The sequence below is a fragment of the Lacerta agilis genome, chromosome 1 (assembly GCF_009819535.1).
Source record: "Lacerta agilis isolate rLacAgi1 chromosome 1, rLacAgi1.pri, whole genome shotgun sequence".
Lineage (NCBI taxonomy): Eukaryota > Metazoa > Chordata > Lepidosauria > Squamata > Lacertidae > Lacerta > Lacerta agilis.
In genome coordinates this window covers 54,849,057-54,863,037 of record NC_046312.1, presented here as the reverse complement: position 1 = coordinate 54,863,037, position 13,981 = coordinate 54,849,057, and the positions used below count along the sequence as shown (strand labels likewise).

The 13,981-nt window shown below is 47.2% G+C and overlaps 1 protein-coding gene across 2 annotated transcripts in view; it reads right to left on the bottom strand.

Annotated features, from left to right (window-relative positions):
- The window catches only part of SLC1A2 (solute carrier family 1 member 2), a 92,169-nt gene extending 83,400 nt beyond the window's left edge, over positions 1 to 8,769 (bottom strand). Inside the window, exon 1 of one of the 2 annotated variants that reach the window (XM_033149816.1) lies at positions 8,695 to 8,769. In XM_033149816.1, the coding sequence (XP_033005707.1) occupies positions 8,695 to 8,711 (17 nt within the window). In that variant the 5' untranslated portion in view covers positions 8,712 to 8,769. The remainder of the gene's footprint in view (positions 1 to 8,694) is intronic. The other variant, XM_033149809.1, reaches the window with a different exon arrangement.
- Between the last annotated feature and the right edge of the window lie 5,212 nt (positions 8,770 to 13,981).

Below are 13,981 nucleotides of genomic sequence, written 5' to 3'. Positions count from 1 at the left end.
CCACCCCGCAGCCATGTAAAAACAGCAGCTGTTTGAAAGCTGCTCAGAGATTTGCAGCCTAAGGAGCAGTCCCTGCTGAAAGATTAGTGAGCAAAGTGGAGGTGAAGAGGTCAGGTGGGTAAAAAAGATGCAGCTAATTCTCCTGTTGGGCAGCTTATTTCATGCCCGATGAAACAGAAACTTTCTTCTAGCACTTCCTAAAAAACATAGGCAGGTGATTCCTCAGAGAACATCTTGAAACCCAGTAAGTATGTGCATAATTTTCATATTTCAATGATTAGCCTGCCTGTACCACTGCCACAAAGTTTAGAGACCAGCACCTCAAGGCACAGTTCCGCAATCCAGATGCAGAGTTCTGATGTACATACATGCAATGGCGCCCCCCCCCCCTTATTTCAGTAGAAGGTGCTGGTTTGGACACACACAGGAATGCATGGGTGGATATGCTCCTCCATTGAAATGAACGAGAAAGCAGCTGTAGGAACAGACATAGAATCATAGAATCATAGAGCTGGAAGAGACCACAAGGGCCATCCAGTCCAACCCCCTGCCAAGCAGGAAACGACATGCCATACTTGTATAAGAGTTCCCACACCTGGCAAGAATTGCTGGGCTGGGATGTATGGGTGCATTAAATTAAGCAGGGTTTTTTGAGAGATGCTATTTGAGATGAAGGCAGGGATGGGTGGGGAGTCAGGAAAGAGATGCGGCTCAATTGTAGAGCCTTTGCCTTACATGCAGAAGGTCCCAAGATCACTCCCTCTGTATCTGCAGATGGGCTGCCCCCAAACCCTGGACAGTTGCTGCTGGTCAGTGTAAACAATACTAAGCTAGGTAGGCCAATTGTCTGACTCAGTATAAGGCAGCTTCCTATGATTATGTGTGCAAAGGCTGTGCACATAAAAGGTGTATAAGAATAGGGTATGTTCATATAGTGGCACCTGCTCCTTCCCCATATAGGCATTAGAACAGCCCTGTTGGATCAGACCAAAGGCCTATATCGTAGAGGCAGCATCCTGTTTCTCACAGTGCCCAACCAGGTGCCAACAGGAAGCCCACTGGCAAGACACGAAGGCAACAGCCTGCCCTCACTGTTGTTCCCAGCAACTGTCTCTGATCCTGGATAGTTCACTCTCCCTGCATTTGTCCATGACTGAAATTGAATCAGAGATGTCTCTAGCTGGAATGAAACACAATTTGGAGTAACTGTTTATACAGTTCTGCTTTTGCCACAATGTTTCGAGCCACAGTGAGTTAAGCAGGTTCCAACCTCTAGCAATTGTAGCATTCCCTAACTTTTTGTTCTGCTTTCCAAGGCTCATCCTTCAAGTCTTACTAGGCGATGAGCCTGTTGGTCTTGCCCCAGGTTATGGGGAACATGGGGGGTGCAAGGGAGGAAAGGGGGAAGACTCTGGTGGGACTCATTAGGTGATTCTTGCCTAAAGAATTTAGCTTCCTTGCATTATGAACTAAACTTTTTGGGGCGTGTTAATGTTTGCAATCCATATAAAAGATGATACAAGTTATAGTATCACTGTTATATATTTACTGTTTCCAGAGGAGGTACTGTGTTAGCCTGCTGTTGCAGAAAATATAACAAAGTTTTGTGGAGTTTTAAATACACTTAAATACAAATGTCTTTGTGGACTAGAGACCAATTCATCAGATGGATGAATTGCTATCCCCAGTTGGAATGTATTTCTAAAGGGGGAATCAGAAAAAGCCAAGAAGGAATATGGGCTAATATGACAGGTCCTGTATACTATGTGTGTTTCACTTCAGCTGAATTCTTCTGGTGCCATATTTTATTTGTGTGTGTTCTTGTTGCTTAGTAAACCTTTGGTTAGCCAAGGTATGGCCAATTAACTACCAGTAAGCCCAGAAACATAATGAAAAAAATCTGAGATACCAACTACAGTATCTCAAATCATAAAAGTGGTTTTGGAACTCCTACAAATAGAAGCTGGAATAAGAATGCAGAAATGGATACATTCAAAATATGGATTAACACAGCGGTAGCTCATATAGTGGCTTTTTTTGGTGGGGTGCTACCAGTATTGTTTTGTCTGAAACCCTGGAGAACTGCTACTGGTGTGAGTGTTGGTGCCATTAAGCCAGATAAACCAATGGTCTGGCTCAGTGAAAGGACATGTTCCTATGGACCATTGGTTTGAACTTACGGTGCTCTATGACAGGGGAGAACCCATCCTTAATGGAAGCCTAGCAGAGGCTCAGATGCTGCTACTTCGGCACAATGTAGCAGACATTGAGCAAGCTTTGAGGTCACCAGCCAACATCAAGCACTATTATTCATTCACCCAATGACTAGGGGCAGTATCCAACAAACTTTCCGCTTGCACAATGCAACTTTCCCCCAAAGGAGATTTAGGGGGACATGGGAGTGGGGAGGTTTTGCTGGGCAAGTGGAAATGCTTCCATTGATGGAACAAGTTAATTGGATACGGCCACATGTGTGGTGCTGAAGTAGTCACTCCTCTGTCTGCAACATTCTCCTGACAACATCCATCATTAACGGCATTGGGTCCCGCTTTCTCTTGCAGGGATGCTGAGCAATGGAAGCTGGTAGGCCACCAGCAAACTGCCATGTGAACCATTATTGGTGTGGTACTATACTCTAAGCCAGGGGTAGGCAACCTAAGGCCCGGGGGCCAGATGCGGCCCAATCGCCTTCCCAATCCGGCCCGCTGACGGTCCGGGAATCAGCGTGTTTTTACATGAGTAGAATGTGTACTTTTATTTAAAATGCATCTCTGGGTTATTTGTGGGGCATAGGAATTTGTTCATTTTTTTTTCCAAAATATACTCCGGCCCACCACATGGTCTGAGGGACGGTGGACCGGCCCGCGGCTGAAAAAGGTTGCTGACCCCTGCTCTAAGTATTACACGGCAGATTTTGCCGATAGCCAAACAGAGAGTTTACTGGTCCACTGTTTATTGATGCTGTGGACTCAATTGCATTGACCAGCTCAAGTACAAAGATTAGAAGAGGTTGGGAAGAAAGAAATCACAGTGGAATCATGAAACTTCTTTATCCCTATGGCAATTTTATAGTGTTTCAATGTACCAGTAAATGACCAAGGAGCTACATATTGCTGTTCTTCCCTCCCCCTTTTGGCCCTTTTATACTTTACAGATTCTGGACTTAAATCCTAAATTTACTACAAAAGAGTTTGGCTGGTATAAAGAGCTTGTACATAGTATCCAGAGGGAATAAATCAATGAAACCAAGTAGCAAAGCAGTTTGGGTAGAGATGCTTAAGACTTTGGAGGCATTCATTGTGCAGTATAAGGATGTGGAACTTCTATCATCCCTGACTATTAGTCATGCTTGCTGGGGCTGATGAGACTTGGAATTCAACATCAACTGGAGAATCCCAGGTTCCCCAACAAAAGGCTGTATCCAACCAAGTCAGTGTATTTACCTGTATTTGTTTGTTTTTAAATACTAAAGTAAAATACCGGTAAATAAAATAAGTCAGCACAGAGACATTGAAATTGGTAGACTTGAGCTGGTCATGTTGGTGGATTTCGATGGATCTGTTCCGAGTATGACTTAGACACAATCCACATACGTAAGATGGCACTTGAAAAGATGCCCTGTTGTTGCCAAAGGTCAGTACCGCCGCCCTGTGACAGCAACCTGCTACTTTCATGACCCCATGAACTTTGACCCCTGTAAACACAGTCAGTTTAGAGGCTTACTAAGAAGCTAGAAATGGGATACAGACATGGCACTGCAATGGGTGTGTAATGACACCTACCCGGTGACAGTACCCCTCTTCTTGAGACATTACCCCTTGCTTTCAGAGGATGGTGCAGGGCTGTTTCACCCCAGATGTGAACATCTCAGAACTCCACTGCCAGACCTTCACATGTTGAGTGCAAAGTCTGAAGGGGGAACTTAAGATGCTTTTAGCAGAATGTCCATAGGCTCAGCGTGCTTTGAAGCATTGTGCGGTTGAAGCTCCCCATTGCTTGGAGGAACCTGTTCCATCAGGGTGCAAATCAAAGGGAAGCAGGGCTGTTCTATCACCTCTGCAGATATACCAGCTGCCTTTGGACGTACCTCAAGAAGCCATTCCACCAGGCAACCCATGACAGCTGTTATAACTACTGTTACGTTAATAGCTGGTGCCTGAGTTTGCTTTTTTTCCTTTACCCTTACCCTCTCTTTTTCCTTTGTGTGTCATATTGCCTTGCTTATATTCGTGCCCTACTAATGATTTCTGTATCCCACTCCAGGATTCCTTTTCAGCAGAAGAGCAGGACAAAAATGCTTCAAATGAAAAAAAACCTGAAACTGCTTCAGAGTGTTTTCTTATTATCGCATTTGCATTGGTACACAGCAACCCACCTTTCTGCTTAGCATTTCCAAACATGATTAACATTTTAAGAGAGGGAGTGGGGTTGACATTCCATTGAATAGTTTATTGTTTACAGCTAGAAGCAACAGCACAGGTAAGTCCAATGCCTCAAATGACCATCCGGAGGGCGGCAAATGATGAAGGCTGTGACAAACAGGCCTCTATTGTACATAGTGGGATTTATGTCTTAAGTAAATATGCATTGGACTATGCTGCACACAGATAAGCAATGCAATGTGTATATTTGAGGACATCAATCTCACTATATGGCATAGTCATTGAGCCATGCACCCTCCCTCTTTTGCTTTTGTGCTCAAGGTCTCATATCTAACTATCTGAACGTGCTTCTCCAAGTATCACAACATTGCTCAAGATCTCTTGTGGATAGTCTTACTCTTGTCTCTGTACTAATAACCAAAGCATTTGGATGTTGCCAATTTTAGAAGTCAGTTTATAGAGGTTCAGACTCCCACTTCCCAGATCAGATTTGCTATCAGGAGTTAAACTTTGGAATATAGAAAGCTACCTTTCACAGAGTCAGACTCTTGACCAGTCTAGCTCAGTATTGGCTCCAGACCTTCAGTTTAGACCTTCTACATATAGAGCATGTGCTCAGCCACTGAGAAACAGTCCTTTCCCTTGCTCATGCCAGAAGAACAAATCCAAAACAATGACTTCCCAATGCCTGGATGTTCTGTTTTCATCAACACTGCTCTGTGAAGGGGGTCACTGTAATTATTTTACATACTTAAAGCTTTAAAGTTAGCACAGTCAGTATTTCTTGCACTCTATTTCTCTCTCACTTCACTTGCTAACATTCTCTCTCTCTCTTTCTCTTGGTAAAAAGGTAAAGGACCCCTGGACAGTTAAGTCCAGTGAAAGGCAACTATGGGGTTGCAGCCCTCATCTCGCTTTTCAGGCCGAGGGAGCCGGTGTTTGTCCACACACAGATGAGCTTTCCAGCTCATCTGGCCAACATGACTAAACTGCTTCTGGCGCAACGGAACACTGTGACGGAAACCAGAGCGCACGGAAACACCATTTACCTTCCCGCTGCAGAGGTACCTATTTATCTACTTGCACTGGCATGCTTTTGAACTGCTAGATTGGCAGAAGCTGAGACAGAGCAACGGGAGCTCACTCCATCATGCAGATTTGAACCGCCGACCTTCAAATTAGCAATAGCAATAGACCTACATGGCTACCACTCTGTAAATTGCTCAAAAAGTATAGATTACAGCTTATGGCACAGAAATATTAATATTTTTTTATCAGTGACTTTAAAGTACAGTAACACTAATATTTCCAGAGCAGTACTTGTGTTAGTCTGTATTCCAAAGTCACAGACTTTGAATTCCCTTGAATAAGTGAGCTGGTTTACACTTTTGAATCATACCATTTGATGACTGCAGCATCAAATGATGACTTGAAGATGCGAAGAGCCATTACAGATCTAAACACAACAGGTAGAAGTTGCATGTCAGCCTTATACCACTTCAAACAGAATGCTTTTCAGTTTACATGTTCAACCAAGTCGTCAACTACTGAAAACTCCAGGAGTGTTCATTAATATTTATATATTAACTGGCCCAATGTCTACTATTAAAACAGAATGAACATATGCACTTCTCTGAAGAAACTGAGAAATATAGATGGGGGGGACAGAAATGAGTACTACATACTATCTATATGCAAGTATGAATTGATTACTCTTCTTTAAAACCCCAATGGTTGTATTGTAAGGGGTCTCGGGCAAAAGGCATGTTAATATATTGGTCTTTCCAGTAGTTTGGGGTTTTAAAAACTGATATATGCTTGTGGTATGATCTGAGGAACGTCTAATCAGAATAGCCAATGGCCAGGGATGATGGGAACTGTAGCTGACCCAACATCTGGAGGGTTATAGGTTCACCATCCCTGAATAGTGTTTATGAGCCAGGAGCTAAATATCCTTACTTCAAATGTCAGGTGAGCAACGAAGGCACTTATATTCATGTTCTCCATCCAGTATATATGTGGATGATGATACAGCTGTACCTTTACAGAAGTGTTGTAAGATCTACTGAGATGCAGAGATTAAATGCTAGGCAAATTGTAGCAAAACAACAACATGTAGCGATTATTATTATTAATCAACCACTAGAGGAAATGCAAACCTTTGGAGAAGCATTTCACAATGGAAACAATCGAGCCAACGTCAGTCACTCTAAACGAGGATGTCACCCAGTTCAAGAAATGAAAGTTTAGTATATTCATTGGTTAATCAATTTGTTAAATCTGCATCAATAGTGCAGAAGAAAATATACATTGTTGGGAGATGATGCGCATATGCTTCACAGTGGACATAATCTTAGGAGAAGCATCACCCCTCACCTTCCTCTTCTCGTGCATAGGTGGGCTTTGCTCTTTTAATATGACACTTGCCACCTGCTGTTTGTATAATTAATCTCAGTTAAATGATACAGCCCGATGTTCAGGCTCCATGTTCAGGAAAGAGTTAGCAGAAGCTTCAATATCTAACTGAAGTCAATGGGGACTATGTAGCATTTAGCCACCCTAAAGCAACAAGTATCTATACTGATAGGCTGCACAGAGGATACTAGCAAATGGGTAGTTCCTCTTCCAGTGAGATCTAGGTCAATGTCCACTTGCATCCCTCAACCACTACCTTTCCTTTAATCCCTCTTCATTTACCTTTGAGCAGGAAGGCTGCAAAGAGGAAAATGCCAGCAGAGCTAACGCAGGGCTGTGCCAACATGAGATTCGCATTCGCTGGAGTTACAACACATCACTAAGTGTGCAATTCAGTGGGGCTTACCGGTACTTGTGAGTAGACACGCATAGGATGGCGCTAAAGGGGCTTCACCTTATTAATACTGGGCGGATTTCTTGGTCTGCAGAGATTTCCTATGGACCAGGCTCCCTGCACCCAAGAAAGCAGAGAGCTTGCAGCTGCAGAGTGCTTGCGGTTTTTGAACAACCTCCTGCCAGGTAACCTGTCTTGGTCAAGGTACTGCGCGCATATATTTCCCTTCCCACCAGGAGGGCGAACAGTTGGGTGAGCGCGCGCCTTCCAGCAATGTGCAGCTGAAGCTGCAGCAGGTTGATTTAAATCCCCTTTTGGCCTTGGAAGCGCGCGCGCGCACACGCCCACACCTACACCTACAATCGACAAAAACAGAGCTGCTTCTTTTTTACACCCTGTCCTCACAAGGTCCCGTCCAGAGCAGATCACGCTGATCCAAGCTGACAGGCAGCAGCCCCGCGCGGATCAAGAGGAGATCGCCCTTCCCAGACGCCGGAGAACGCGAGACAAACCCGCGGGAGTCCCAGACATTAACTTGCAAACCAACGCGAGCAGAGCAAGGCGGCCAATCGCCAGCGCCGCCCGCCGCCTGACTTGGGCCCCGGGGAAACGTTTCGCAAGAGGCGCGCTTCCAACAAGATTCCCGCGCGGCAGGAATACTACCCAAAAACTTGTGTTTGCTTGCTTGCTCCATAATGCATAACTCTTGGGTAACCCGCAAAACCCCCCTCCAGCGTAATACTGTATTCCGGGTACTTTTCCCTTGTGGGCATTGCAAACGGCATTTGACACGAGTCTCTCTCTTGCAAAACCCCTTAAGAATTTGGAAGCGGCAGCGTGCTCTTGCTGCTGTTTTACAAATGTTTGGTCGGCAGGAAGTCCCACTCGGTTCAGCGGGGCTTGCACCTTGAATATGTTTAGGATTGCAGCCGGGTTCGTGTCTATTCAGAAGTAAGTCTCAAGCGCACCTAAGAGAGCAGCCTCGCAGTGCAAAGCCTGCTCAGGAGTAAGTCCCATTAAGTGCAATGGGGCTTACTCTCAGGCAAGCCCGATCCTATGATACGCCCACTCTGAACTAAGCCCCGCTGATTTTTAATGAGACTTATGATACACAGAACTGCAGGCTTCAGTTTATTATTATTATTATTAATAATATTATTATTAATAATAATAATATTTAAGCGGTTTACTGGCGTTCAGCCCTTGCAAGGGTTAAAGCCAGTAGGGAAGAGGAAAAGCTCTTTCCTTCTCCCAAGAGAGACTCATATTTGAAATGCCATTCTCCAGCCTTGAGCTGCAGCTGGATGCTTCTTTCATCCTGTAGGGTCGGCAGGAAGGACGCAGAGAATCCCGCCGCCTGATAAGCCCACACGCAACAACGGAACGGAAAAGCCACGAGCGAGCAAAGCAACCCACTCGAGACCCAGCTCGATCTTCTCACCCCACCCCTGCCGGCAAACCAAGGAAGGGGGGAAAGAAAAGAAAAGCCGGTTGCCTCCTCACCCTTCTGTCGATGCCATGGTCCCGCGGAAGCCCCCCTGTCTTGCCAAGAAATCCAAGGGTTTAAACCACGCGTGGCCGCTTTCCGGGTGGGGAAACTTCTTCTTCTTCTCCTTTTATCTTTGGGTGTCGCAGAACCCTTTTAGTTCCTGCCCTGTGTAATCCTCCCGTCTCCGAAAGGCGATCATCCAAGAAGCTTGGCTGGTCTCGAGATCTAAGCCCCGACGCCGCCACCTCCTCTTGCTCCTGCTACTCGGAGGGAGGTTTCTCAACGTCTCCTTCCAGAGGTTTGGTATTAGTGGAGAGAGAGAGAGAGAGAGAGAGAGAGAGAGAGAGAGAGAGAGAGAAGATGAAATAGGGGAGGGGGGCGAAGAGAGAAGATGGTCAATGGCAAATGACAGGCAAGGGCTCCGAGGCTGTGTGCTGGTGGGCACCTGCGCTACGATCCTTGGCTTTCTGCGCTCATTCGGGGGGCTGCCTGGCGAGGGAGTGCAGTGTGTGTGTGTGTGTGTGTTTGTTTGTGTGTGAGAGAGGGAGGGAAGGAGGCGAAGGGGGTTGTGTGTATGTGGAAGAGGCGGTGGGTGACTTCACATTGCCATGGTGTTTGTTGGCTGAGGCTGGATTGGAAGGCTTTAACGGTGGATTTGCAGTCTATCCCTCTCTATTTTAGGCGAGAGCTGACATCACCCGGTGTGGTTACAAATCCCCCTCCCCGAGTCTCTTTATAAAGGGAGGGGGCAGCGCAGCCCTCCCGGGAGGGAAGACGCGTGGATCTATAGGAATGAAGGCGATCCCGGGCTGAGATCGGCAGCTGGGAACTCCGAGGCCAAGCACAACTCTGCGCCCCCTCCCTCCCCCCCTCTCTCTCTCCCTCCTCACGCTCGCTCGCTTGCATTGCTATTATTATTTCGACGCTTTTCCTCGATGGCTTGGATTAGCTGACGGGGAGGGAGGCGTCTCAACTGTCTCACCAGCCTGCACAGACGATCGATTCCTTTTGTGCTCGTTGTCTGATCCCAGTGGCAACAGCAGCAGCAGCAGCAAGCGTCTGTCGGTTCCCCCACCACCCTGCTAACGAAGGAATATATTGCCCCCTCGTCCCTATTATCAGCTCTCTCTCCGCTCCCTCCCACACCCTTTCCGCCGTTTATCGTGGAGGTGCGGGGCCACATGGCGCGCGGGCGCCCCTCCCCACCCGGCCACTCACTCGCTATCAGCTCCGGAGCCTCCCGGCGGCCTGGAAGAGCTAATTGGGAAGTCGGACTAATTAATAGTGCAAACACTCGCATTGCTAGAATTCTGTCGGCAAGTGATCATGTGTAGAAAGAAGACACACACACACAGAGAGAGCGCATCCTCTGGGCCGGCAGAGAAGGGGTTAACCTCCCCCCCCGCACTCCAATGCTGTCACATTTATTGTCCTTTAAAACCTGCCTGGATATCCGATTGGAACTCGGGCGGGAGGGGGCGGGGCTACTGTAGGCTACACTAATGAATTAATACTCGCGACACGAGACAAAGGGCGGCTTTACTGAACGCTGCGCAGACAGGAGGACAGGAAGCCAAATAAGCTTCTCAGCCAGTCGGACCGCTCTCTTTCTCTAAGTTGCGTTAGAGAATTAATATGGCTCGATACGATTCCCTATCGTGGAGGGCTGCTCTTATCCACTAGCATTAGGGAGATTTCCAAAGAACCAGGAGGTTTCTGGAAACTCCAAACGGAGAGAAACTATGGCACTCTAATGCAATCCTATCATTTCTTTAAAAAGAAATCCTTCTCAAAAGATGAGGGTGACTTGTGTGGAATGGATGTTGGGTAATATAAGCTTGCCTGCTTTCTTCAGCGGCTGAGCCATTATTTCTTCTTTCCACTACATATCTGTTTGAAAGTACCAAGAGGCATCTTTGGCCTGCAGCTCAATACCTCCTTACCTGGGAGTAAGCCTAAATGGACTCAATGGAACTTACTTCTCAGTAGTTATGTGTGGGGTTGTGCATGTTCCTGCAGGCAGTTCTATGAAAGTGTTGGTGTAAGCAAGGAAGGAGAACAGACCAACTCTATTTCCCATCTCCCTGCAGTTTTTGCTAGAGAAAAGGAAAGGCAGCAGTATATTTCTTCTGTATTTTGTATTTAAGGGATGCAATAGCAGCGAACTTGACACCTCTTATTGGGTCTAATGTCCGATTTATATGCACGCAATCTTTTGATGAATGGAAGAAAAGAAGGCAGGCTCACTAGATAGGATGAGATCCCACCACCACCACCATCTCACAAATCCCCCCACCTGCACCCTTGGCAACTAAACTTCTGTGTACTCCCAGAAACCAGCTATGAAGATACACCATTCATCAGCATCGTTTTAGCCCATTAAGAAATATGAGCAGCTTCTCTGCATCTATAAACTTCAATGACTGATAAAGAGTCAGTCCTCCAAGGCTCTGCTGACCTCTGTTGGAGATGTGGTAAATCAGTGCTAGTTGAAACAGGCAGGGGAAAGAGCTGGGGAAGAGAGGGCTTTCCTGGGAAATTGGGAGCATTTTGTGAGCTTTCTTTTCTCTTCCTCAAAACAATTTCTTCTTAATTGGCATTCTTAGTAGTCAGTAGATTTTAACTTCCTTAGAAGACAGGGAAGGAGAGTATAAACTGGTATTTTTATGAAGTGGAACACTGGCTGCTGGAGTACTCGGAATCATTGTTCTAGGGCAGGGGTCTGCAACCTTTAAGACCAAAAGAGCCACTTGGACCCGTTTCCGAAGGGAAAAAAAAAAACTGGGAGCCGCAAAACCATTGCGACATTTAAAACAAATATAACACTGCATTTTATTTTTAAAAATCCGATTTAAATTTTAAAAAATCCGATTTAATTTTTTTTAAAAAAATCATTCATTTTTATCTAGCCTGGGGACCACTGCCAGGTCACAGCCTGATCCAAGGTGGGTTGCAACAGCATACAAATATTTGATTTGTTGTTTTTTTTTAAAAAAAATGAGTCCTCAACTGCACACTTGTGTTAAATGTTTGTCCCATGTCTTATTGAAGACTGCTGGCTTTTACAATAATCTTAGTGTCTTTTACCCTTAATATTCCAGACCAGAGGCTATGTTCACCTCTTCCAACCTCCTCTCTTGCTAAATAAAGCACAGAATTGCACCAGAGAAGCCTGTGATGTTTGTGCTGACTTGCATACAGGTGGCTGTAGTAGTTCGTAGTGTTCAAACCTTTTTAAGGGGAGTTCCCTGCCCCCTTAATGACAATGGCGATAGATTTTGCACATGAACACAGATCCAAGTTAGGACTCCTCTCTTCCACGCCAACAGGTGCTTTGTCAAGGCTCCCCTAACACACACTCAGGACAGAGGAAAAACTGCAAAACGTCCCGGCCTTCCTCCGGGGCGGAGAGAGACGCGCGCCCGCGAGAGCGCGGTCTGAGGCTGCGAGCGGAACCAGGAGCGAAGGAGGCAGCGGCAGGGAAACAGGCGCCGCTTCCTCGGCCATTTTTAAAAAGAGGGCTTCCCCCCTCGCCTGCCACCCGCCGCCCCTGGCCCAGCCCGCAGCTGCCTACCTCGTCGGCGCCTCGACGCAGCAGCCAGCAGCCTTCCGAGAGGAACCGCGGCCAGCCCTCCCCCGCGGTCCCACAACCCAGCCGAGGAGTCCTGGCCTCCAGTGCCCGTGCGGGGGCGCATCTGAAGGCCCCCTTCCTGCCCCCATCCCGTCCCGCCTCCCAGCTGCCTCTGGATGCCGCGGGGTCCCACATACCCGCCGACCCCGGAGCTCCCCTGTCCACCCCAAGGCCGCCTCCCACGCTAGGAAGACTCCCGGAGCTGGGCAGGGTTGGTCCCGCCAGGCAGGCTTGGGGGGGCGGCCTCTCCCATGGGCGCCTGCTTCGGAGGCGGAGGCGGGGTCTTCAAAGTTCCCCCTCCCGCTTGCCCAGCTCCATCTCTTCCCGAAGGAGCGTGCGCGCCTCAGGCGCGCTCCCCGCCAGAGCCCTCGGCTGAGCTGCACCACCTCTACTGCATCCCCACAGCCTCCGAGCCCCGCTGCCCCGCTGTTCAAGGCCAGGTGATCCTGGGTACGCCCCTGAGCAGCGCCCTCAGCCTCCAGAGGGCAGGCCGCCGGCCAGCTGGAGGGCGGTCGCTGCCAGCTGGAGAAGTGGGCAGGCGTATCTGCCCTGGAGCCCCGGAGCCGCGGCAGCCGTGTAAAAGAGCCGCATGCGGCTCCGGAGCCGCAGGTTGCTGACCCCCGTTCTAGGGGAATAGTCAATTTGGAGTTGTACATTAGCTTTCCTTGCAGGATGGAAAGAGACGGCTGTGCTGTATTTCAGGGAAGGAGTGCAAAAGCAAAGCAGCAGTTTGGCAATATTGACCTCTTCTGTTGCTTGCTAGTGAAATGCCTCCTTTATCTCTAGCTACATCATCTTTGTAAACTGGGTTATTTGACAAATAGTACTTAGCCTAGGAATATGCAAACACCATGTGCTGTGTGGGCCCAGGTCAACTCTTACCAACATTAAGGCAGTAATCTCCTTCTTGTCTTTACTTCCTGTTTTTCTGTCCTCTCCACATTGCACATGTCTAAAACAGAGGTGGGAATTTGGGGGTCCTGCAGATGTCATCTCTGACTCTTAGCTTTGCTGGTTGGTGCTGATGAGAGATGACTCCAGCTAGCTCCCTCGCCTTTTATCGTTCCTAAGCCACTTCCTGACTCTAAATATTTTTGCATGCTTCATCTGATTCCTTATCAAACAGAACCTTTCCCCTTAATCTTTTCCCTTAGTTGTAAGCTTCTAATCATGAGAGGACTCCTGCACCTTCTAGACAGGAAAATTCCACTAGCTGTGATTTCTCAATGTTTTGTACTGAAAAAAGGCACACAGGCAAAAAGATTTCTCTTTCTTATCAACTCTTAAAGGTACAGGATGTCGAGCGATTTTATTTCTGTCCAGCCTGTTACATATGTGTGTGTGTGTGTGTGTGTGTATGCAATATTCAAAAACAGGAGCGTCAAAGTAATGCTAACACAATCAAACAAGAAAAAATACTTCACTTGAGCCAGTCCATACGTTCAGTTCCCAGAATTCCACTCCAGGAATCAAATGATGTGAGGTCAGGTAAAAGCATGGGTGGATCATGCACTCACTGTGGAGTGTCCCTTCAGTATCTTCCAAGGATGCAATCATATGAAGAACATTTCACATCCCTTCTCATGGGCAAGTTACTTTGGAAATGTCTGCTATGGTTATAGAAATTACTGCAGAGAAGTGATAGCTGTATCTCTAAACCTCCACATTTC